Source organism: Gymnoscopelus microlampas (genome assembly GCF_963454915.1).
Source record: "Gymnoscopelus microlampas genome assembly, chromosome: 2".
Lineage (NCBI taxonomy): Eukaryota > Metazoa > Chordata > Actinopteri > Myctophiformes > Myctophidae > Gymnoscopelus > Gymnoscopelus microlampas.
The window spans coordinates 15,738,408-15,761,865 of NC_139939.1; the positions used below are offsets into that span (position 1 = coordinate 15,738,408).

The 23,458-nt window shown below is 43.4% G+C and overlaps 4 protein-coding genes across 4 annotated transcripts in view; 2 read left to right on the plus strand and 2 right to left on the minus strand.

Moving 5' to 3' along the window:
- Positions 1 to 102: 102 nt before the first annotated feature.
- On the plus strand, positions 103 to 3,758 carry LOC311058775 (uncharacterized protein). The gene is made up of 5 exons (XM_084076247.1): positions 103 to 386; positions 1,600 to 1,754; positions 2,193 to 2,300; positions 2,445 to 3,198; positions 3,535 to 3,758. Exons 2-5 carry the CDS (start codon positions 1,614 to 1,616, stop codon positions 3,747 to 3,749), a joined length of 1,218 nt encoding a protein of 405 aa, XP_083932373.1. The 5' UTR covers positions 103 to 386; positions 1,600 to 1,613; the 3' UTR covers positions 3,750 to 3,758.
- A 7,331-nt stretch (positions 3,759 to 11,089) lies between these two features.
- Positions 11,090 to 17,974, plus strand: LOC311054105 (fibrinogen-like protein 1; the record flags this gene model as incomplete). The annotated part of the gene is made up of 7 exons (XM_084069985.1): positions 11,090 to 11,146; positions 11,765 to 11,933; positions 12,785 to 12,944; positions 13,301 to 13,398; positions 13,685 to 13,773; positions 14,628 to 14,827; positions 17,734 to 17,974. The coding sequence occupies 7 exons, from the start codon at positions 11,090 to 11,092 to the stop codon at positions 17,972 to 17,974; spliced, it is 1,014 nt and encodes a 337-aa protein (XP_083926111.1).
- LOC311064436 (mitochondrial-processing peptidase subunit beta-like) lies at positions 15,330 to 16,916 on the minus strand. Its single transcript, XM_084084266.1, has one exon. The coding sequence runs from the start codon at positions 16,912 to 16,914 to the stop codon at positions 15,457 to 15,459; it is 1,458 nt and encodes a 485-aa protein (XP_083940392.1). The 5' UTR covers positions 16,915 to 16,916; the 3' UTR covers positions 15,330 to 15,456.
- A 440-nt stretch (positions 17,975 to 18,414) lies between the features above and the next one.
- LOC311037842 (uncharacterized protein) overlaps positions 18,415 to 23,458 on the minus strand; it is an 87,750-nt gene continuing 82,706 nt past the window's right edge. Inside the window, exons 14-18 of the mRNA XM_084047132.1 lie at positions 23,230 to 23,303; positions 22,714 to 22,809; positions 22,269 to 22,385; positions 21,601 to 21,698; positions 18,415 to 21,250 (exon numbers count right to left, since the gene is read on the minus strand). Coding sequence (XP_083903258.1) covers positions 21,037 to 21,250; positions 21,601 to 21,698; positions 22,269 to 22,385; positions 22,714 to 22,809; positions 23,230 to 23,303 — 599 coding nt within the window. The 3' untranslated portion in view covers positions 18,415 to 21,036. The remainder of the gene's footprint in view (positions 21,251 to 21,600; positions 21,699 to 22,268; positions 22,386 to 22,713; positions 22,810 to 23,229; positions 23,304 to 23,458) is intronic.

A 23,458-nucleotide genomic window follows, 5' to 3' on the forward strand; every position in this document is an offset into this window, starting at 1 on the left:
GAACGCGCAACGCCACTACGTCATTGCGTACGCGGGCGAGCACGCACTAACACGGTTGTCCAGCTACAAGTAGGCCGCACTACACGAGATGTTGTTGACGTCGGTCGCATTTGCGAGCTTTGAACGGCTTCGAATTAGCCTCATTAGTGCGACATTAGACTCGTTTTTTTTAAAGAGTAAAGGTACCGTTACTGCGCACATATTTTGTGATTGTCTTCAGTGTCTCTCAGTCTCATCCCTCCCTGACTGGAATAACATGTAATGCAAAAACAGGAAAAGAAGACGTAACGCACCAGAAAGAACAAGAGTGATTCAGTGAAGTTTCGAAATGAAGCGCACTATTTCGTAAAAAAAAGAACCAGCTCATGATGTGACCCTGTTAACTGGTGAGGGACGATGACCCGATGATTCAGACACAGACATTTATAAAGTTGGCATAATAGGCTGGCTATCATTGATGATGACTGACAACACAAATGTCGCTAAACAACGATACTGACTTTAACATTTTCAAAAACTTTCCAAAAATGTAAACATCTTATCATAAACATTACAAAAATAGTAGATCCACAAGCTCAATTTATGTCACAGTCAATGCAAAATATATTTATTGATAATGCACCTTTTCAGGGTTGAAGTTTATTTCCTGTTGCAGTGTTGGTGAATATCAGTAAACTTTGACCTGCTCCCCCCAGTATTAACCTGACTCTGCCAGATGGGGGCGGTATTGAATAACTACGTTCCTCAAGACAGCATCTGTGAAACAAATGTGTGAAGCAGCTTTTCGGATCTGGCTGTGTCAGGTTACCCCAGTATGGCAATTACACTGAAATGGTTTAATATAGCACTTTTCAAAATACAAGTTGCAGGGTCCCCACGGTCATGAAATTCCTGGAAATATTTTGAAATTAAAAAAAAAAAAAATCCAGTACTGGAAAAGGTTTGAAATTGATCAAACATCATCAAAGGTCCTGGAATTTATCAAGGGTCCTGGAAAAATATTTGGCTATGCATTGTTTTTGGCTATTGATTTTGTTAAAACAAAACATTTTCATAAACATGAATAATATTACACGAAATATGTAACATAAGTAGTTTTTCGCCGAACGGGCTGTGTGACGGCAGCCTAATGTATGTCTCAAACTTTATTTTTGCTACACTGCCTATCTTTGGGCATTCTACATAGGAGTAAGAGACACATTATTGCGCCGAATGATTGTTATATAGGCCTGGAAATTGGGCTAAATATTCTGGAAAAGTTTTGGAAAAGTTTTGGAAATTCATTGCTAAAAATGTGTGGGGACCCTGAAGTTGGAAAGTGCTTGCAAGAAAGAACTGATACATACAAATATGTGTTTTTTCCACCACAAACATATGTCTCACTCCTTTTGTCTCCAATATAGGCTATTTATTTGATTAAGATAGGCTGATAGGCTATGAATCTTTATACTGTCTGAAAAGGGCCCTATACATTTTATTATTACAGTACACAGATTAACATAATACTATTATTACTATAGCTAGACCTGTGTTGACCTGACTTGTCCTGTTGTCTCCTGTCCTGGCTGTTGTCTACATAAGTGTTTTATTTTGTGAAAGGCTCCAGCTCCACTATGGTTCAATGGCAGCTCAGCACTCTGGACCACCTGAAATTCTCGGGTTTTGGCTGTCCTCCTCCACGACATGGCCTCCAGCTCCTCTTCTGGTTTGCTAATGAATGCATAAAACATGACGACAACCAGCGGGTTGTTGAGGTAAGACTATAATTAGAAAAATACATTTAAAGCAGTTTCACTTTCCTGTCTTTTTCTAGGTAAACAAAACTCCACACACATCAACAACAGACACAATTAAAGATCATCATAATATAGATCTCATTAATACATTAACTTTTACATAAGTAATCTATTTAGTTATAGAACTAGAATCTGTGCTGCTGATAATAATACATAATAAAGGGTTAATATTGATTGTAACTGTTGTTGAATAGTAGCCATATACCATTGATGGCTTTTCTGTGATTATAGCTGATGATCAAAGAACTCTGTCTTGGTATTATAACTGAATCATCAAAGAGCTTTTGATCAATAATAAAAGGTCATTGTCGGTACAGTCACACAATAATGAAAAAGTCCTTCTAATGTATATTATGAAGTATAAAATGCAATCTATGTTTTGGTTGTTCATTATAGTTGGTAACAGAGTGCCAACCAGACAGAGGAGACTATGGCTTCCATCCATTTGGGAACATTGAGGAAATTCTGCCTGTGCTGAGAGGCAGGAGTAAGAAAAAGAAAAGGGTATGTTCTTTTCTTTCATTCTTTCACGCTTTCATCCCTTCCCTGGCTTTCCTTGCATTCTTTCATTCCTATTTCCTTTACTTTCTTCCTTGCTGTCATTCCTTTGCACTTTCTTAATTACAACCATCCCATTTCTCTCTCCAGGGTGCCTACTTTGAAGTTGGCAACCTAAACACGCCGACCTACCCGGCTTCCGACGACCTACCGAACTACGTGAAGGAGAATTACGGGCTGCGTGGTCGCCGTCGCAACAACAATTTGGACCGCATCATCATCAGTTACAACATCAGAACTAAGATTGTGGACATGGTGTATATCACGGAACACGACACCGCCGTCTCAGGGAGGTTCAGCCCTGAGAGGACCCATACCATCAATCCAGAACTGATCAGAACTTTACAGGACATTCAGTTGGATGTCTTTCTCACAGTGACTGGCTATTACAACAACGTGGATCATGGTAGCAATATAGTGCAAACATTCCATCAACAACCCTGGGTAGCGCAGTACATAGATAGCGACCACATACATGGATCCTCAGTCCAAAGCCAACAAACGGATAACTTCCACTCCTACTATCCAGCTACGTCTGAATACAGCCAGCAAATAGCTAAAGCCAACATAAGGCCCATGAGTTACAGAGAGCAAGTAACTGACTTTCTTCGTGGTATAATAACCTCAAACTTCACTGAACCTGAAGGTGACTTCATCAGGTCATTGGGCAATAGCCAGCATGCCGCTGCCATGGAATACATCTACGGCACGAGATCCTCAGTCTACAGCCAACGACATGACTACAAAAGATCGCCAGCCATCATGGGAACAAGAGAGTTTGCGGGGACCACCGGTTTCTTCTGGGACTCTGGCTTTTACGCAAGGGAGAGAGGATCCGAGAGAGGTAATCAGATGGAACACAGAATGGTCTGTCTGTCTGTCTGTCTGTGTCTGTCTGTCTGTCTGTCTGTCTGTCTGTCTGTCTGTCTGTCTGCACACACACATTTTTAACAATTTATTTATGTCCGCACAAAGGACATTTATACAAGGACACAAATATTACTGTACACATACACACACATACACACACACACACACGCACGCACCCGTGCACACGCTACATTAATTTGTCTGGAGTGATGGTATGTCAGAAAACCCAGATGGTTCTATGTATTTGCCTGCTAAATGGCTTCAACACAATGTTTACAAACATGGACCCCTCCCTGTTTTCTGCTCTTAGGATCTGAGAAAGACGACAAGAAATGGAGAAAACTTGCCATGGTCTTGGGCAAAGCGCTCCTCGCTGCTGGAGCCCTCTATCTGGGTGCCAAGAGTGTCAGCTGGCTGAGTGGCGGTGGTGGAAAACATTTGGACAGTACATCTATCAGTGGTTCTGTCATCAGAAGACCGCATGTGTTCACAGACATTCCCATCATGATGTTTTATGTGTTATAGAGAGTTTTAGACTTAACATGTACTTTTTCAACAAAACATAATTATGATCTAGGCAGCGCAACACATACAGAAGAGAAAAAGGAAGATGTGGAGCGGCATGTGGGGACATTTGAGACTCAAACGCACGCACGCGCGCACACGCACAAGTTAGGAGAACTTCCAGACACGTAGAACTTGTTTTAAAGTATAAGATAGTAGTTGTTTTTATATAAGCCTCACAAAAAGGAGACTGAGAGACAGGGTGGCATATCACTGCTATGAAATTACAATCCAAAAATAACTCAACTCTTCAACTATTTCATGGCTGGATACTATCTGAAAGCTGGACATGGCAGAGACCATAGGCTACTTTTAACAGTTTGTTGGACAGAGCATGTTTGCCTGGATACGAGGGTGGAGACAAGAGAAAGAAACTGCATCCACACCTTGAGGGCCAGTGTTTTCCCAGGACTGACAGAGTTAATTTATTTCTTCTCATTTATAGACTCTGCAAATACAGTTTGTGTATATTTTGTTCTGTATAGACCAAATCATCATGACATCACCACAACCAAAAAGTCATTTCCGGGTAAAGAACACTGTCAGCGTCGCATTGGAGCAGTTTTATTCATTAACCTTATTTCATTGTTATTGACTGTTAGAAATATATTATTCTGTAGAATGCAGCCTTTTCGTTTCTTGTTTGTACTGTCCTGGTTTTTTGTTTCTGTTCCCCCCCCCCACACTTTTATGTTCTGTCTTGTATTCATGTATGTGTATCTGTCTTTTGAAAATCTTTTGTTCCAATAAAAATTTAGTTAACAAAAAAGAAATATATTATTCTGTCATAAATATCCACAAAAACTAGACATACCTAATGGTCTGGACACTTTATTTTATATTATGAAAACATCCAATAGACATGAAATACCTGTTTGTTTACAAACACTCAAACATTCTGATAGTATTCCTGAATTGACATCTTAAGTTGCTTGATTCAGTATTTAGATATTTGATATTCATTTTATCAGACACGCCCCCTTCCTATACAAACCCATTATAACTTAAACTCCATTTTTAACATGTTAGATTCATGAAAAACACCCGTCCTTGGTTCTGGTGACTCACCCTGCCCTCCTAATACCCGAGGGGGCCGTGTTTTTTCAATAACTTTTTTTATTTAATTTTTTTTTTTGGGGGGGAAATTAAAACAATTAAATACAACTAGAAAATGTGCTCCAGGCGAGGTGGTAAAACTGTTCCTGATTAATTCTGTCTTACCTATTTATATTACATATTGTGATGTCACGTGAAGCTTGACCAATGTTAGGTGTTCACAGACCATACATGTGATTGATTGATTGATGTACTTTATTTAGTAAGACATGAGAACAACAGTACATGGAAGTACAAATTCACAATACAAGGTCTACTAAACTGGAAGACTCATAAAAGCACTGAGCTTGTTTAAGATGAGTTCCCCATGCACACAAATCATGATGACATATAAGAGACAGACAGATATACACAACTACTATAGAATGTCATACAATCAGTTTACAGGTTACTGGTATGGAGAGTGAGAAATATGTACAAAAGGAGAAGGAGAGAGGGGGGGGGGGGGTAGGTTAGGTTAGGACTTAGACAGGGGCCATTTTCCAATTGCAGCCTCCTGAAGGTGTATCTTTAGGGCTGTTTTGAAAGAGAGTAGGGTTTTACACTCCTTTACTCCTTTTGGTAGGGCGTTCCACATTTTTGATGAATAGCATGAGAACGAGTTACTTCCCTTTGTTGAGCCAAAAAAGGGTTGGACAAGGTTTGTGGAGCTGCCTCTGGTATTGTGATCATGGACATCATTAACATTTTGGAAGTATTTTGACAAATACAGGGGGATCCCAATGTTGTGATATATCTTGAAGACCAGGCCCATAGCAAGTTGCTGTACTCTGTCCGCAACCCTAAGCCATCCAATCCTATCAAAATGATCAGGGGTTAGATGGGTTTTGTAGTTGAGGCCAAGAAGTAGCCTTACAAGTTTGTTTTGGGATGTTTGGAGCCTTGTTTTTAAGGCCTTGGAGGTGTTGTGATACCATGAAGTACATGCATAATCGTAATGACCTTGTATGAGGGCCCATGTATGGAGCTGGACAGACACACAGACGGACACACACGGACGGACAAAGTGAAAACATACTCATATATGCCTTATGTTATGCCTGGCGGAGACAATAAACAAATTGAATAAAATAAATAAAAAAATTATGCTTTTTTCAGGGAGCGCCAGATGGTGATCTTAATGGAACTTAATGGAAACAAGCCCTGGGCTTGGTTGGGTTATCTTTATAGCATTCTTTTGTATAAATCTGTGCCACTGTGCCTTTTTATGCAAACTGTTAAAATTCAATTAATCTTGCCTGTGTAGCCAGCCACTGAGCGGCATTGATTGATTGGTTGAATACTTTATTAGCAGTTTGAAGAAAAAAAAACACAGGAAAGTACAGTTCAATAAGAAGATTTTAAAGCCAAGAAAGCCTATGGCTTGTTTCACTTTCCATTGGGGTCCTTTGTACTCAATTCACCGAAATTAACGACGCATTATTCCAGTTTACTTAAATCACAACCGTTAACGTTGCCGAAACGGCAAACTGGGATTTTAAATAAATCCCAAAAATGTACCGCCCGAACAGGGACTTGAACCCTGGACCCTCAGATTAAAAGTCTGATGCTCTACCGACTGAGCTATCCGGGCTCTGCTCATGCACGCTCCGTCGCTATATTTAACTGTATGACACCAGCAACGATATGTCTTCCGTAATTCATTTTACTGTATGTTAACTACAACAGGTCTTCTGTTATTAATTTCACATCATATTAAGCCAGTTAAACCCGCACCTGATATGAAACCAAACAAATAACCGTACTATCGAAGGAGGCACGTTAATAACGCGTTATAGAGCAGAACCATCTCACGTAGCGTCAGGCAACGCCACAGCACGAAGGTGTCGCTCGCCGAAAAAGAACATAACACATCTACCTGACGTCAGCGAGTGGATAATATATACAAGAGATAATAACACGGTAACAACGTGGCAATGACGGCGTTATTACAGTTATTTAGCTTGGTTCGAACCATATCAACAGGTGGCTCCGTGGCGCAATGGATAGCGCATTGGACTTCTAGTCAAGCACTTGAGAGGTGATTCAAAGGTTGTGGGTTCGAGTCCCACCGGAGTCGATTTTTTTTCTCACATCTCTTTTTTCCTCTATTGTGTACATTATCTCACGACACAGATGGATCACAATCATCACTCAATGTTTCACTCCGGGACTTTAAAATAAACCACAGTGCAGTTAGCTTATGAATCGACGCCCTGCCCTTGTAAACGTTAAAGTTATGTAGGCTACATTAAACAAACATGTCCAAGGCAAACTGGTCCAGTAGCGATAGAACTCGCTAACGCTCTGGGCTAGCCTTAGATCAAGACTATCGTAGATGTATTTGATCGATTTTAACAATTTTATATCTACGAGTCTAGACACATAGTTAACACTTGGGGCAAGCGGGTTAGCACCTTATATTTTGCATTTGTACGTATATTTGGAAATATTGGCTTTATACTGGTGACATTTCAGGGCAAACTGGGGGGGTGGTCGCTAAGACTTTCGTAGATACGATAGTAAAAGTCAGACTCGATTATCTACGGTAGTCTTGATCTAAAGCTAGCTTTGGACCAGAGCACGTTAAATTGTAAACTGCAGCTCCCAATGCCTCCCATGCTGTGTGGGTCCATATCGCCCTCTATTGGCACGTCATGGTTTGAACGGTTCCAATCTACACCAGTGGTTCTCAAAGTGGGGTCCGGCCCGGGGACCCCCAGGGATCCTTGAGGGGGTTCCAGGGGACCCCCAGCTAAACGAGAGCTAGCTAGGAACCAAATGGACCCTTACAGGTCTGTAACTCTGAGTGTACAAATGGAACCAAATGGACTCATACGGGTCCATGTATACACACTCAGGGTTAAATTAACACCGATTTCACAGTGTAGATTGGGGTCCCAGTCTCCCAGACATCATGTTAATCAAATGGGGGTCTGTAGTCTAATGCATGTCAAACTGAGGGTCCTTGGTATTAAAATGGTTCAGAATCACTGCTATAGCTGTAAAATGGGGGTCCCTACTGCCTGGCATATCTTTTCAAATGCGGTACGCGGTGGGCTAATATGTGTCAATCAGCGCCGTAGGAAGCCATTCCCAGTTGGGGGGGATATATTTGTACCGGCCCACATTTTTTTTCAGTTTTTTTCACGGTTATTCCCCTTTTATTTCGCGGTTATTTCCGTTTTTTATTACTTTAATTCGGTTAATTCGGTACCAAAAAAATGTAGAGGGGGAGTGGGGCCGCTCTTCCACCTTCAAGCACCTCACACAGCTGATCGCGAGGCTTTTTTTTCCTCCTATTTTTCCCCGTGGCCTCGCGGCCCAAATACCGGTTCGCGGCCCACGGGGGACGAATCCCCCCGTCCCCCCCGTTCCTACGGCCCTGGTGTCAATTTAGGGGTCTTGAGAACCACAGATCGACTACACCATTACACCAACTTACCCTAAGTGTTTCGGCTAATTATGTCACTTAGCCTATATACCATAGATATTCAACTGGCGGCCCGCGGGCCACGTGCGGCCCGCGAGGAGCTTCCTTGTGGCCCCTGGCATTATTCCAAAAAAAAAAAAAAAATTTTTTTTTTTTTTTTTTTTTTTTTAATTTTCATAATTATTATTTATTTTAACTTTGATTTATGTTATCAAAGTTAAAACAGTACAAATTATTTATCCTTCATTAGTTCTTGAAAGGCCATCTTTCATTGGAACTTAACTTAGAACCTTAAATAGAACCGAATTAGACCGAATTAGACCCGAAAAAAGGTTGATTTATATTGGTCAAATAGAACCGAATTAGACCCGAATTAGACCGAATTAGACCCGAATTAGACCCGAAAAATTTTGCGCGCGTGCGCGATGCGCACGCGCGCACACAAAAAATTGTGCGCACACAAAAAAATGTGCGCACACAAGCGCGCGTGCATTTGCGCTGTGTGGCCCCCCGACTCCAAATTATTTTACAGTTGTGGCCCCCTGCCTAATCTAGTTGAATACCCCTGCTATATACTAAACAAATCATGTGTTGATGATAGGCCTATGTCGAGCACAACTAAAAGCAAACATCTGCGTTGCAATTACTTTTTGTAGAAAAGGCCTACAGAAACTGTATTAAAGAACAAAATCACAACTCACCACTTAACTTCCTCGTGATTCTTTTAAGAAGAACATCGAATAAAAGTTGTCAAAGTGTCCAACAAAACAAAAGCCATGAAATGCTTTTTTCTTTTACTAAAATGTGTCCACGAGTCCCAAAGGCGCAATTAATCGCTAAGGTTGTCACACAGGGTCTTCTTGCCAAAACAATCTCCATCCACGACAGTCGCACTATCATTTATAAATGATGCCTGATTTATACTTGGTTGTGAACTTTTGCGGCATCATGTCTTGCACCAAAAATAACCTAGGCCTACTAATCTACTGTACAAGCTGACGCTCTGTGGTGGTGCTGAGGAGAGACCACGTGCAATGGCGGTTTCTTCGTCTCCAATATATAGGCTCTATGCACAGCAGCCATATTATCACTTCCTTCACAGGTGTTGTTACCGGGTGCAGTAGCCTACGTTAGTCCGACAGCGGCTCTGTTCCATTTAGTGTAGCACAGTGGTTTCCACGACCCCCATAACTCTGAGAGTGTACAAATGGAACCAAATGGACCCGTAAGTACACTCTCGGAGTTACACACCCGTAAGGGGCCATTTGGAAGCCCATGAGGGTCCCTGGACCCCAACTTTAGATCAACTGGTGTAGCAGAGTGTTTCCATTGAGCCAACATGCGCAACATCAGCACCCTGACTCTGTTTGACCAGAATGGAACAGAGCCTTCATTAGTATCATTGGTAACACCTGTGAATTTCTTCATAAAATGGCTGCTGTGAATAGAGCCTATTCACGATAATGTAGGCCTAGTTGGCCTACCGTAGGTATTTACTAAGATTCCTGTTCACATAAACAAAACAGTATGTCAAATCCTTCTTGTATTCTAGCTGTTCCAGTTACAGGCGCCTTTACTTTTGTCGTCAAATAAAATGTACTTAGATCAGGCAGGCAAAATCTATTTTGCACACAAGGCGACGTCATCCTATCCTGCTCAATAAGCCAACTAATTCATTTCACCTGTCTCCTGTGATTGCTGCAACATTACACCCTCTAGGAGGCGCTCTTGACCACATTTCTATAGACCAGGGGCCTTCAACGTTTTTCAGGCCAAGGACCCCTTAGCTGAGAGATGAAGTAGGGACCCCCCGCCCTCCCACTACGTAGGCTAGTATAGTGGGGGTCCCTGTGTTAAAGATTAAACCTTTTCATAGATTTCATAGATAGCTTCATAGACTTGTGTAGCGTTGTGTTGAATTCATGTTAATGTGTATTTTCAGACAGTTAAACCACTTAATCCCTCAATACCGGTCTGCTCTTTATTTCGCCCCCCCCTCCCCCCACACCAAACCTCTTTGCCGAAAATAGCCGATCTACAAGCTCATAACGCCATGCAGCGCGTAGATCTGCTATTTTCGGCTAATGTTACCCTCAGAATAGGGATGCCAGGATTCAAGTTAATGTAAAATATTGTTCCTATCACGCAAGGATTTGGTTGCCCCCCAGTAGTAACTCTGAGGACCCCCGGGGGGGCCCGGACCCCCTGTTGAAGACCACTGCAGACGGTACTAAATTAAAACATAGACCAATATCTATGTATTCAAACTCAAAACAGTTCATTTGGATACATTTGTACACTCTCTCACTTGTTACATTAACAGTGATGATTGTTAATTGTAAAGTGTAGATTGGGGTCCCAGAGAAAAAACTAATTGTTTCAAATGGGGGTCCATGGCGTGGCCCCTAATGCATAAACCTGGGGTTCCTTGAAATTAAAAAAGGTTGAGAATCAATGCTCTGTATATCAGGGACCATGAAACAGTACAGAGCTGTTAATACTATTTCAGATAGAAACTCCATTATAATGTGTTCGTAGCTGTACGCAGTAACTGTGGAAAAACCTTGACGTTACACTGTAAACTCCTTAGTGTAAATGTATCCAAGTACATTTTGTACACTCAGAGTTACGAATGGAGGAATGAACACTGAGGGTTTTACTGTGTGTAGAGGCTTGAATGGGCAGGGCTGAGAGAAAGATAAAGTGAGACAAAGTGAGTGTGCCTGCATGTTCATTCAACGGTCCATCCTCCATTTTCAGCTGGATACTCACCATGACCATGTTGAGGACATCAGGGGTCATTGTCCTTCACCTGGCTGTCTGTCTGGCGGTAAGAAAGCATCTCCCCATTTCATTTAACCATTTCATTACTTTTATGGAATGTGGCTTTATTAGATAGGATATGGCAGATAGAGCAATGATTTCAAGGACCCCCATAACTCTGAGTGTATAAAATGGAACCATTCCAGTTACAGACTTGAACCCCCTCAAGGAACCCTGAGGGTCCCTGGACACCATTTTGAGACACACACAAAAACACTTGCCTATTGGGAGTTGTGTGGTGGATTTGAACTAAATGGTTATGTAATATTTTATAGGCTAACTAATGATAATTATGCTACTATGCTTGATTTTGTCATAAGGGCCGATCAACTGGTTTCATATTTGGGCGATTCACACAGAACACAAACATTTTAGACTTAAATTCTATTCGGCTTCCAGGTTTTAAACAAGTTAAATAACCCCTATTTAATTTAATCCCGTAAATGTGACATTATATTTGTGTTCTCTATTCATGTGCCGCTTGTGTTCTCATGGCAAGTTTACATGGTGTTGAAGTGTGCTTTATATATTTTTTAAAGCCTAAATAAATAAAATAGAGAGAGATTAAAATATGGTCATGACATCTCTCTCTCTCTCTGTCTGTCTGTCTGTCTCTCTCTCTCAGATCCCAGTGCCATGTGAGCAGATAGCGGGTCATCTGGAGGCAGAGATTCATCGGTTGATAGGGGTGATCAACCAGCAGCACCAGTACATCCAGGAGCTGCATCTCAGCCAGGCCCACAAGCTGCAGCAAATACCCAACACTCATCTCGGCCAGGGCAACTTCCATAGAGGTAGGCACCGCTATAGAGACTGAAATGTGAGGAGTGTGTGTGTGTGTGTGTGTGTGTGTGTGTGTGTGTGTGTGTGTGTGTGTGTGTGTGCGTGCGTGCGTGCGTGCGTGCGTGCGTGCGTGCGTGTGTGTGTGTGTGTGTTAGCCACTAGAACCCTAGCATCCCTATCCTGGGGCAAACAACCGGCGAAAATACGTGTTGCAACGAGTAGTGAACAAACAATCAAACAGTACACGCTTGATTTGACATGTTGTGAGCTTGTAGATCTGCTTTTTTTGTGTGGGGTTGAGTTAAACGATGAGGCAGGGCAGGGTGGCAGTAGCTCAGGAGGTAGAGTGGCTGCATGGGAAACGGAAGGTTCTCAGTTGGATCCCAGGCTCCTAGTGTCGAAGTGTCCTTGAGCAAGACACTAAACCCCTAATTTGTATTGATGTTGGGGCCTTGCATGGTTTCCTCCGCTGTCTGTGTGTGAATGTAAGGCAGATTGTAAAGCGCTTTGGATAAAGGCGCTATATAAATGCGGCATTTACCAATTGGTCCATTTCTGTCCAGTGTGGACCTATTGTACAGTATGTGTGTGACAACAGCGCATGTGTGGGTGCAGCATGCCTACCTTGCTGCTTTATGTACCAGCTTATAAAACACCCATATATAACTGCCTATCCTACAGTAAAAGCCTAAGTGGTAATGTAACTTTGGAATTGTAAAAATGGACCTGTGTATGCAAACATTCTCCTTGAAGATTGCACAGAGATGTTTGTTATGATTATCTCAGTCTGTAATGTGTGTGTGTGTGTGTGTGTGTGTGTGTGTGCGTGTGCGTGTGCGTGTGCGTGTGTGTGTGTTTGTAGACTGTTCGGATGTGTTCGCAGACGGCAACATGGCCAGTGGTCTGTACGTGGTGCGCCCAGACGGCTTCCCCACGGCGCTCAGTGTCTACTGTGACATGAGCAACGGAGGAGGATGGACCATCTTCCAGAGGAGAAGAGATGGCACTGAGAACTTCGACAGGTAGGTGACCCGGTCTGATGACGTCACACACCATTCACTAAACCATTGGTTCTCAACCCATTTAATTTCAGGGACCCCCAGTTTTATATGCAGTTGGCCATGCCCCCCCCCCCCCCTTTGTTACAAATTGTTATCTCTGGGGCCCCAATCTAAACCATGAAATCCTCAGTGTTCATATAACTCTGAGAGCATACAACATTTGAACACGAGAGTGTCTGTTTATGTATAACTGGTTTGTACTGTGTGTGTGTGTGTGTGTGTGTGTGTGTGTGTGTGTGTGTGTGTGTGTGTGTGTGTGTGTGTGTGTGTGTGTGTGTGTGTGTGTGTGTGTGCGTGTGCGTGTGTGTGTCCTACAGGGCGTGGGCGGAATATAAGCATGGGTTTGGAGACCTGCACTCCCCTGATGGAGAATTCTGGCTGGGCAATGATGCCCTTCACCACCTTACCCGAGACGGTGTGTGTGTGTGTGTGTGTGTGTGTGTGTGTGTGTGTGTGTGTGTGTGTGTGTGTGTGTGTGTGTGTGTGTGTGTGTGTGTGTGTGTGTGTGTGTGTGTGTGTGTGTGTGTGTGTGTGTGTGTGTGTGTGTTTTCCATCCAGTCTTGTCCTACTTTAGTCATGTAATAATAGGCGGGGAAAAAGGAATAATTTGGGGGGGGGGGATCTAAAATATCTACAAGCTCAATTTGAAACGTTGTGGTTAAGTTGTTGAGTGGTTAAGTGGTTAACGCAGTGTTTTCTAGGCAAACATGAGCTGAGGATCGACATGGAGGACTTTGAGGAAAAGGAGAGCTACGCAGAGTACCAGAACTTCAAAGTCGACGGCGAGGAGGTACAGTATGACGTACAGCAGGGTGGCCGACAGCTTTTTCTGAAATGTAATCATCCCTTTATCTGCTGCTCTCGTGTCTATTTCTTTTTTTCTTTTCCCACCTTCCATGTCTATTTTCTCATAACAAGAGGAGTCTGTATTTAGACTACTCTCCTTTTTGTACCATGAACTTTGATGCAGCTTGAAATGCAAGGGCATTTGACCTACTACCACCTTATCTTTAACTCTGATCTCTCGCTTCTGTCCTCTGTAAATGCATGCTCAACGAAAATAAACCTGAATGTGAAATGTGAAAATCATTTATTTTCATCGTGCAAAAAGTATTATGTTAGGCTTCATGAGCACCTGATTCGGATGCTATCAATGCATTGAATGGGACATTATCACCTTTTATTAGACCATTGAATGGGCGAATTAGGCGACCTACTTACCTACCCGCGATTTATCAGACCATTCATTGGGTGTTATCAAGACATACTGACCTACCAACGGAGATGACTTAAATAGTTCAGTTTCGGTTTTGGTTTTGGTTGTTTTGGTTTCGGACCATGACGGAGGCGCGCAGTCTCAGGCGAGCTGGAGCCCCGCGAAGGACCACCGAGGGAGCTAAAGCGACCGAGTTGCCGTCCTGAGCGGTGCGACGCCGCCGGTGTCATGAGTCCATATCCTAGTTAGTTTGCAAGGACACAGACTCTCTAAACTCCCTTTCCTCTCCCCTCCATCTTTCCAGCCCCCTTCCATACCTCATCTCCTTCCATCTTGCTCATAGTTCCTCTCTGCCTCTTTCTATCTTGTATTCTGTTATAAATATAGATTCTTAAGTATACAACGTCAATGTCATGATCTCTCTTAAGGACGAGTACCAGCTGCATTTGGGAGAGTACTCCGGCAACGCTGGTGATGCCATAGCCAGCAGCCCCCCTGCTTCTCAACAGAAATGGGCCGGTCCAGGTTCGGAATCAGGCGGGATCAAGTTCAGTACCTACGACCACCCCAACGATGATGGCGCCCCCAATTGTATCAGACATGACAAGTCAGGCTGGTGGTTCAGCAGGTATTAACTTAAACCCTATACTTTGTTGACCGTTGTTAGGGTAGTCGTTGTACAGACAGGCGGTCTGTGTCCCTTTTATGCCCATATATATGGAGATCTCTCTTTCTGTCTGTCTGTCTGTCTTTTATTTTATTTTTTCCCCGTTATTTTAACATTATTGTGTTGGTCTTTATTTTTGGGGCGGTGTAGCCGCCCCCTATAAGTGAGTTTTGGACACCGACCAAAAAATGTGTATACCCCCTAACCCTTCCATTGTTAATGCAAATCGATACTTTTGCAAAGTCAGCCAATCACATTACAGCTAGTGTCATCACCACTAACTGTAATGTGATTGGCTGACTTTGCAAATTCAGGACTGTGATTGGCTAGCGAAACACATGACACATGTGCAGCCCTATGAATAGCAGTATGGACTTTAAAAAAAGTAATTTATCCTTTTTTTAAAGTGAGTCATGTTGTGATGACCACACACCGCCCACTTCACACTGGGTGTGATTTTTTATTGAAATTAAAGGAGAGGAAAAAATACAGAAAGACTTACTGAGTTTGTAAAGTTTTGTTTTATATACTGTACATTTGGGATTCTTGTAATTGGAAGCAAATACATCCTCAAGAGTGCTTGTGTTCATTTAAGTTTTCATCCAGTACATCCCACTACGGATCCGGTTGTAGTCTGGGAGCTGTTCAATTGGACCTACTGCTGCGATGGCTGGCTCCTTGCCATAGATGTATTTTGTACACACTTCTTTGATGGTCTTGGCATCTATGGCATCGATTCTGGCCTCCAGCTCATGCAGGGGGATTCTGCGGCTGTAACACAGCATCTGCCTGCCAATGTCCTCGCAGATCGGGGTGGATCCGTCGAGATGCAGAAGCATGTTAGTCTTTAGAAGATTCTTCGCCCTTGCCACTTCACTCTCCGTCACACTCGTACATAGTGACATCCATTCCATCTGAGTGAAGTGCATCATGTCGTTGATGGTGCCAGGTTCACACACCATGTAGAGACCCCACAGACCTGTGTCAGTGTAGCATGTGTTGAAGGACTGGAAGCTGTGGCACAGGTTCCCCTGACAGGCCATCTGTGCCAACTTGCTGGACAGATTTACACCTCCACCAAAGGAACGATCCCAGTTCCCTATTAGAGTGTTGGCCACCATGAGAGGTATGGTGTCAGGGTGCGACCAGCCTACTGTCTCCATTGCAATAGCGATATGAGCCAGTGGCATTTTATCGTCTCGTACACGGATCTCACTTCCTGTGAATCTGCATGGTGGAAGTTCTGGGGCTTCTCCCTTGTATCTGGCTGGAAGCTTGCCAAAGTGATACTTGGCCAAATCAATTAACTCATCGTGTGAGACTCCTCCAGCAGCAGCTAGCACTATTCTGGGCCCTTTGTAGTGAGTGGTAATGTATTCTACAAGATCTCCCCTGTTGATGGTCTTGATGTTCTCTGCGGGGCCGAGGATGGTTCTGCCCAGTGCTGTCGACTGGTATGCAGTTGCGTGAAGATAGTCAAAGACCACTTCCTGTAGATTTGTCTCTACTTCCTGCATCTCCCGCAGGATGACTCCTCGCTCTCGTCCAATTTCTGCCGCACCCAACATGCTGTTCTGAATGATGTCAGCCAGGATTTCCACAGCTCCTGGCAGGTCCTTTGAGAAGGCTTTGGCATAATACACAGTCTGCTCCCTCGATGTGTAGGCATTCAAGTGTGCTCCCATATTTTCAATCTCCAGCTCAAGATCGTGTTGGGAACGCTTTCTTGTACCCTTGAATGCCATGTGTTCCAAGAAGTGGGCTGTGCCATTATTCCTTTCCTTCTCATAACGACTGCCAGCATCTATCCAGAGACCCACTGTGCATGTAGAGAGACCGGAGTCTTCGGAAGCAACTCGTAGTCCATTTTCCAAAGCTGTCACTTTGGTTTCAGGGACATTAAGGACCACGTGATTGGCAGCTTGAGCTTGAGTTGCCTGGAATCTGTGTGATCCAACTATGGGCCTGGTTAAGATGTTTGTTTTCAAAGCGTTCTTCTTAACGAGATATCTCCCTGCGGACGTGAGGCGCTGTAAGGAGGCCGCCATGTTGTTTGTGATGATGAAATCTTACCTCTGTCTGTCTGTCTGTCTGCCTTTGACCCTTTTATACCCAATTGCCCATTTATGGAGATCTCTGTATCTGTTAGTCTCTGTCCTTTTTATGCCCATATATGGAGTTCTGTGTCAGCCATGCCCAAATGTGGAGTACAGGCTAGTCTACTGTATGCGGTCAGTACTATCTATGATGTCATATTGATTACATCAGGGTACTCCATATTTTCGCCATGAATTTCGGCATGAAACTGTGCACGCTCACTCCCCCAGACCTCTGCACAGGTCTATTTTTGCAAAACTAATTTTTGATTACTCCTACAGATTTTGTCCAAACATCAGGCAATTCAGTACACATTATCTTTATAGTCATGTGATCAAGACTGATCTGTCCGATTTTTCATATTCCATCCTGATTGGTTAAGATTGGCTTCCAAAGTTTGCAGGATTGGCCCGTTTTGATCAAATTTCCTCCAATCATGAATGCAGCCTCTGATTGCCGTGAGACTTTGCACGCAAATGCCCACTAGGCCAAGGAAGAAATGCAAGCATACATTTTTCAAATCACCCTCATGGTGGCACTATAACAGGTCGATTCATGTTTTGGCCTATTACTCTTGAACCGTAGGTCATACAATCAAAATAATTTCCCCCTTGGATTCCTTGTATCATTATGCACAGCCCCAAATAGGCCATTTCCACCTGACAAGATTTCCAACCATCTTGCATTTTTTTCAACTTTGCTGGCCCACAATAAGCTACCTGGCCTGGCGGAGACCTGTTCATCTTTCTCCATCCCTCTGCTCTCTCCAGGTGCGAGTCTGGGAACCTGAATGGACACTATTACAAGGGACCGTACCAGGCCATGACAGAGGACGGAGTGGTTTGGTACACATGGCACGGCTGGTGGTACTCTATCAAGTCCGTGGTCATGATGGTACGAGCTGCTGACATGGAGCATCCTCCCCCGGTTATAGCTCAGTTGCCAGGGAATCAGGATGCTGGTAAACCCATGAGGAGCATCAAGGCATCTGCAGTACTGAGGAGACCATGAGTCTGTTTATTTAAGTCCGGTCTAGACCCACCAGTTATTTCAGGAGATTGTAAGCGAGACCATTTTAATGCACTGGCTCATGGTTTTGTTTGGCTCAAGAAATAGTACTTCTCCTAAAAGTAATTCATTTTGAAATTGGCTTGTTTCATGATTATGATAAATAAATTATCTCCAATATCCTATCTGCAATAATGCGTCCAGGCGAATCATCTTAGACTTTGACTTATTTCGACGGTTTAAACACAATTTATGCATTGTTGCCTACTGAACATTACATTTTCTTAAACTGTATTTCTTATTTGTGCCAGCTAAAGCCTTTTTGCAATCTGATACCTTCACTCCTAAAATAACTATTGACCTAATCTTCTCGAAGTGGGACCAAATCAAATTGAGCTGTGTAAATGTTCCAAATAAAACAGTATGGTTAAGATGTGTGAATTCATATTGTGTTTATTTGAAAGAAAGACGTGGTAAAGCCGAGGCATTCTGGGCACATCTGAGGTTTATTCAGGACAAACGACAGACAACCAAGAAGAAAGTGATAGATTATTTTTGGATTCAGTAAGAAGCAGCTGGTTTCTCTCAGACACAGAGGGGGTCTTAAGCTTTGTGCTGTCGTATCAAATATGCTGGAATTACATTTAATCATGGGATGGGATTTAAATTAAGGAATACATGGGCATACGCAGCAAAATCCTGACTGAAAGTTGACCCCGAAAGATCCATTTCAAAGTCCAGTTAAGAGTTAACACAGTATTTGACTGTCAAGTGATTTTAGCGAACCACAGATTTCAGGCAAACAATCTTCTTGTTTTCTATACAATCCCATTAATATCAGCATTATAACAGCAATATAACAGCATTTGAGGCACTGGGCCCAGAACAAAGTTCTTTTCCCTCTGTGTCTGTGAAGTGGCCTGCTCAGAGATTTAACATCCAAGGGTGATTACATTCCACATTCTTGATTAAGGTAGAGCTTGGGGACTTCAGGGAGAACATTGTATATATCATCGATAGTTCATGGATCCATGACGGTTAATATATATTCAGAATAACACACTCCGAATATTCATTCCTGCATGTACTGTAAGGACATGCAGCTCATCGACTTTTCCTCCAGAGGTCCATAACGGATGTTTGATTGAGCGTCGCTCTTGGTGGGGGGAGACGAAAAATACCATTCTCTTGAAAGAAATGGGAGTAAAAGAGAACCAATCCACAAGAATCCACCCAGAGGTACCCATCATTTTACGATTTGCTAAACCCAAACAAGCTACTTAGTTGCTTTCTTAGGCTGAAAGCCACATGTCTCCACGACTCCAAGGCTGTTTCCCATGCGCCTCTTTGGAACGAGGGGGGAGGGCCATGAACGAACCAAAATAGAAACTATACAATGAAAAACAAAAGAAAACAACCACAGAGGGATAGTCAAAACGAGTGAGTCACTATGTACAGACCCTGAGGTATGCCTGTTACTTTGTCCTCCTTCTCCTCCGGTAATGCCTAACTCATGCTCCGTCGAACGACAGTGTTGCATGCCGAAAATAGCCTATCGTTGTTGTCGGGCAGAAACCTTGTATCTCCATATTTCAACTTTTTATATTTTTTTGTAAATTAGTGCCCTACTACAGTAGGTCAAACTACAGTGATACACAAATGTAGCGCAAAGAATCGATCTACAAGCTCACGGCGGATCACAATTCGATGCGTTGTGAGCTTATAGATCAGCTATAAAAAAATAAAATAATGTATGTGAAAGTAAAAGCGGTTAAATCTGTCCACCACCACCACTGAAAAGTATTAAGAAGAGCTTGTGGCTAAATTAATAGTAACTACATTATATCCATTGGAACAAATTATGTTTTTCTGAAAACTAACAGTTTTGGACATACAAGGTTTCCACCCGACAGCGACGATATCTACAAGCTCACAACGCATCACATCCGTGACACCTTGTGAGCTTGCAGATAGGCTACTTTCACCGTGCGACACCGCAGTACCACGAAGTATGAATCAGGCTTTAAGAAGGAAGAGAGTACTGTGGGAGAAGCAGGCATTTGGTAAAGATAGATGAGAACTGGTAGAGAGCATGGCCACCTTCTCATGCTCCCTAAGTGCATCGGTGCCACGCACCGCAACGTCTTTTTCCGTTTCAAAACAAAATGTCTTTACATGTTCCATTTTTTTTTTGTTTCGTTTTTACACGTTTATTTTATTCCAAAAATATGTACAAGTTCATCCATCCGGCGTTGAAGACTTCAAAGTCCGGGAGAGACATCAGTCTGTCTTATTTGGATTAGCTTTGATCCTTGAGAGGCTGGAGGTGAAGTTGAGTTGAGGACAATAGGCTCTATGCACAGCAGCCATATTATCACGTCCTTCACAGGTGTTACCAATGATACTAATGAAGGCTCTGTTCCATTTAGTCTAGCACAGTGGTTTCCATACCCCCATAAATCTGAGTGTACAAATGGAACCAAATGGACCCGTAAGGGTACACTCTCAGAGTTACACACCTGTAAGGGGCCATTTGGAAGCCCATGAGGGTCCCTGGACCCCAACTGTAAACCCACTGGTGTAACAGAGTGTTTCCAGTGGGCCAACATGCACAATAGAGGATATGCGTGTGACATCATCATCAAACCCGGAAGTTATGCAGGAATGCCTACTGAGTGTCAAAAAAATACTTTCTGGCCTTGACAGCCCATGCATCCAAACAGAAAAGTCATATCTGATTGCATTAAACAACATTAAACAATGTTAAACTCACTTTGCATTTTGCTTTGCCACTCGATGTGCCATTCACTTTAAGCATGCGCATATCCTCTAGGTATATCAGCACCCTGACTCTGTTTGACCAGAATGGAACAGAGCCTTCATTAGTATCATTGGTAACACCTGTGAATGTCTTCATAATATGGCTGCTGTGAATAGAGCCTATCAGGGAGAAACAGAGGGCTTGGGGAGGGGACTTGGGGAGGGGATAAACTTGAAAGCAGTCACACGTGCACTCATCGGCACGCATGCAGGCGCGTACACCTGCCGCGGGGCGGAGTGGAGGGTTATCTGGGCGACAGGGGGGCAGCGGTGGGGAAGGAGGCAGAGTTCCGAGGCGAGTGGAAGGGCGAGGTCGGGGAGAGGCGGCGGGGGCTCGCGAGCAGGTCGCCGTTGTGAAGCTTCCACAGGAGCTCCTCGTTCTCCATGGAGAGACGCTTGTTCACCTTGGACTCCTTCTGCAGGGTCTGCTGCAGCATGGCCTGTTCGCTGGACAGCTGCCTGTTGGGGACACACACAGGGACATCAGAGACATTAGAGACAGGTTGGATAGACAGACAGACAGACAGACAGACAGACAGACAGACAGAAAGGATAGGTTGAACACGTAGACAGACAAACAACACAGGTTGGACAGACAAACAGGGACATCACAGACAGGTTGGACAGACAGAGACAGACAGACAGACAGACAGGCATCAGAGACAGGTTGGACACATGGACAGACAGGCACATCAGAAGGCCTAATCATGGGTAGAATGTGGACAATTAGTGGCATGCAGCTGCATGGTTTAAAGAGTGAAACCATTGGATGAACACAGACAGACAGACAGACAGCTGGGAGGACGTACCTGGACAGAGCAGCGTGTTTGTCCATCCTGGCCCTGTAGTCCTCGTTCTCCTGTTGGACCTTGTTCATATGCTCCTCTAACTTCACATTAGTCTCCACCTGGTACAGACAGACAGACAGAGAGAGAAGGGATGCATCAGCAGTTAGTCACATTCACATGAAAGTATTTTCATACACAGTTTCACCAGAGCTTGTATCTGTCTATTGCTTCTATAGCTGTGTGGCTGTGTTACGATCTATAAGTAGTCCCTGTAGGAGTGTGTAGATATATGTATTCTTGCATATGTTCGCATGCATTATGTGTACAAACAGCACCAGCCTATTGCTGCTCTTGGCAAAACACAGCCAGTCTCTCTCTCTCTCTTCCACTTTTGTTATACTAGTGTGGTTGATTAACAACAATAAATGTCAAAGCGAGACACATCACTTGAAGGGTGGGGTGCACCCAGTGCACTGGAGCAAGTCGTCGTTTCATAGAAAACAAAGAGCTTAAAATAATCTTTGTGTGAATGAGCCCAAAGGGAAGCAGTGATCTGTGAGCTTTTTGAAGTGGGACATTTGGCTTTGTCTTAAGTGCTGCGTTGTTCGCCTTTAAGACCCTGTGTGAAAATGTACTGCACATGCACATTTATACGTATGGCTGTGTGTGCGCGTGTCTGTTGCTCTCACCAGTTTGACCATCTCCATGAGTTTCTTCTCTTTCTGGTGCAGCTGGGTGTTCTTAATCTCCAGCACCACCTTCAGACTCTCCAACTCCTGCTCCAAGTACACCGTATGAGAGTCCTTCTGGAGGGAGCAAGCATGCACCCAACCAATGAAGCATGGAGAGACAGAGAGAGAAGGAAAGAAAGAAAGTTGATAAGCAACTCATCTCACAAAATAGTTCTGGTTCTATTTTGCTGAGCCCAAATCTAATGGCAGTTGTACACCAGCAGAGGGCAGTCACAGACAACCAAACCATGTCTGTGCTCTCCACCACAGCTCACTGATTCTCTCTAGTGACAGATGACATCCTCTTTATTTAGCTTGGGTCCATTTTTATACAAACTCTTTGAAGTATCAACTAACTAAACAGCGTTTGGTCAAACTAGAAATGCGTTGTGTGTTTATTTACCAGACTCTTGTCAGCAAGTATCCTCCTCCTCTCCTCCTCTGCTCTCAGCTTCTCGCTCAGGGACTCCTTTTCCGACAGCAGCCCCGCTATTTGTTCCTGTTTGGAGGGAGGAAGAGACATAAAAACACATGTTGGAAATTACACATTAACGGGCTGTTTTACACTGAGGCCAAGGAGTAAGTTAACTTGGTATATTGTGACAATCAACAGGGCATATTAGTGCCTATTAACCACTTGAACATAGCTCCACATTTCTGGGGCAAACATTCAGCAAAAAATAGGCGATCTACAAGCCAACATTGCGACGTGTTGTTTTGTGTGTGTACATTACAAACATCCCATTTTCAGACTCCAAAGACTAATGCAGATAATGTGGACTTCATAACACAGCCAGTAGGCTGCATTCTTCTAGTGAAAATCATCAGTTGGTTTGTTCTGGCACTCATTTCAATCTTCCTATGAGTCAGCCTTGTGCAAACTCCTGAGAGAAGGAGGCCTGGCTGGCGGTTCTCTTACCGAGAGAGACGCCTCCGTCTCCTTCAGCGCTTTGTCCAGGGTCTCCAGTTCTGTCTGCTGGCTTCTCTTCAGCTCTGCATCAAACACACACACAGATTGGCATTACCATCAACACTGGTTGTACAGTATACCAATTATTATACTTAACCACTTTCAACCTGGTGTGCCTATTTTGAGCATGTGATTATACGAGTAGTTGAAAACCGCTTTCTTTCTTTTTCAAACATTG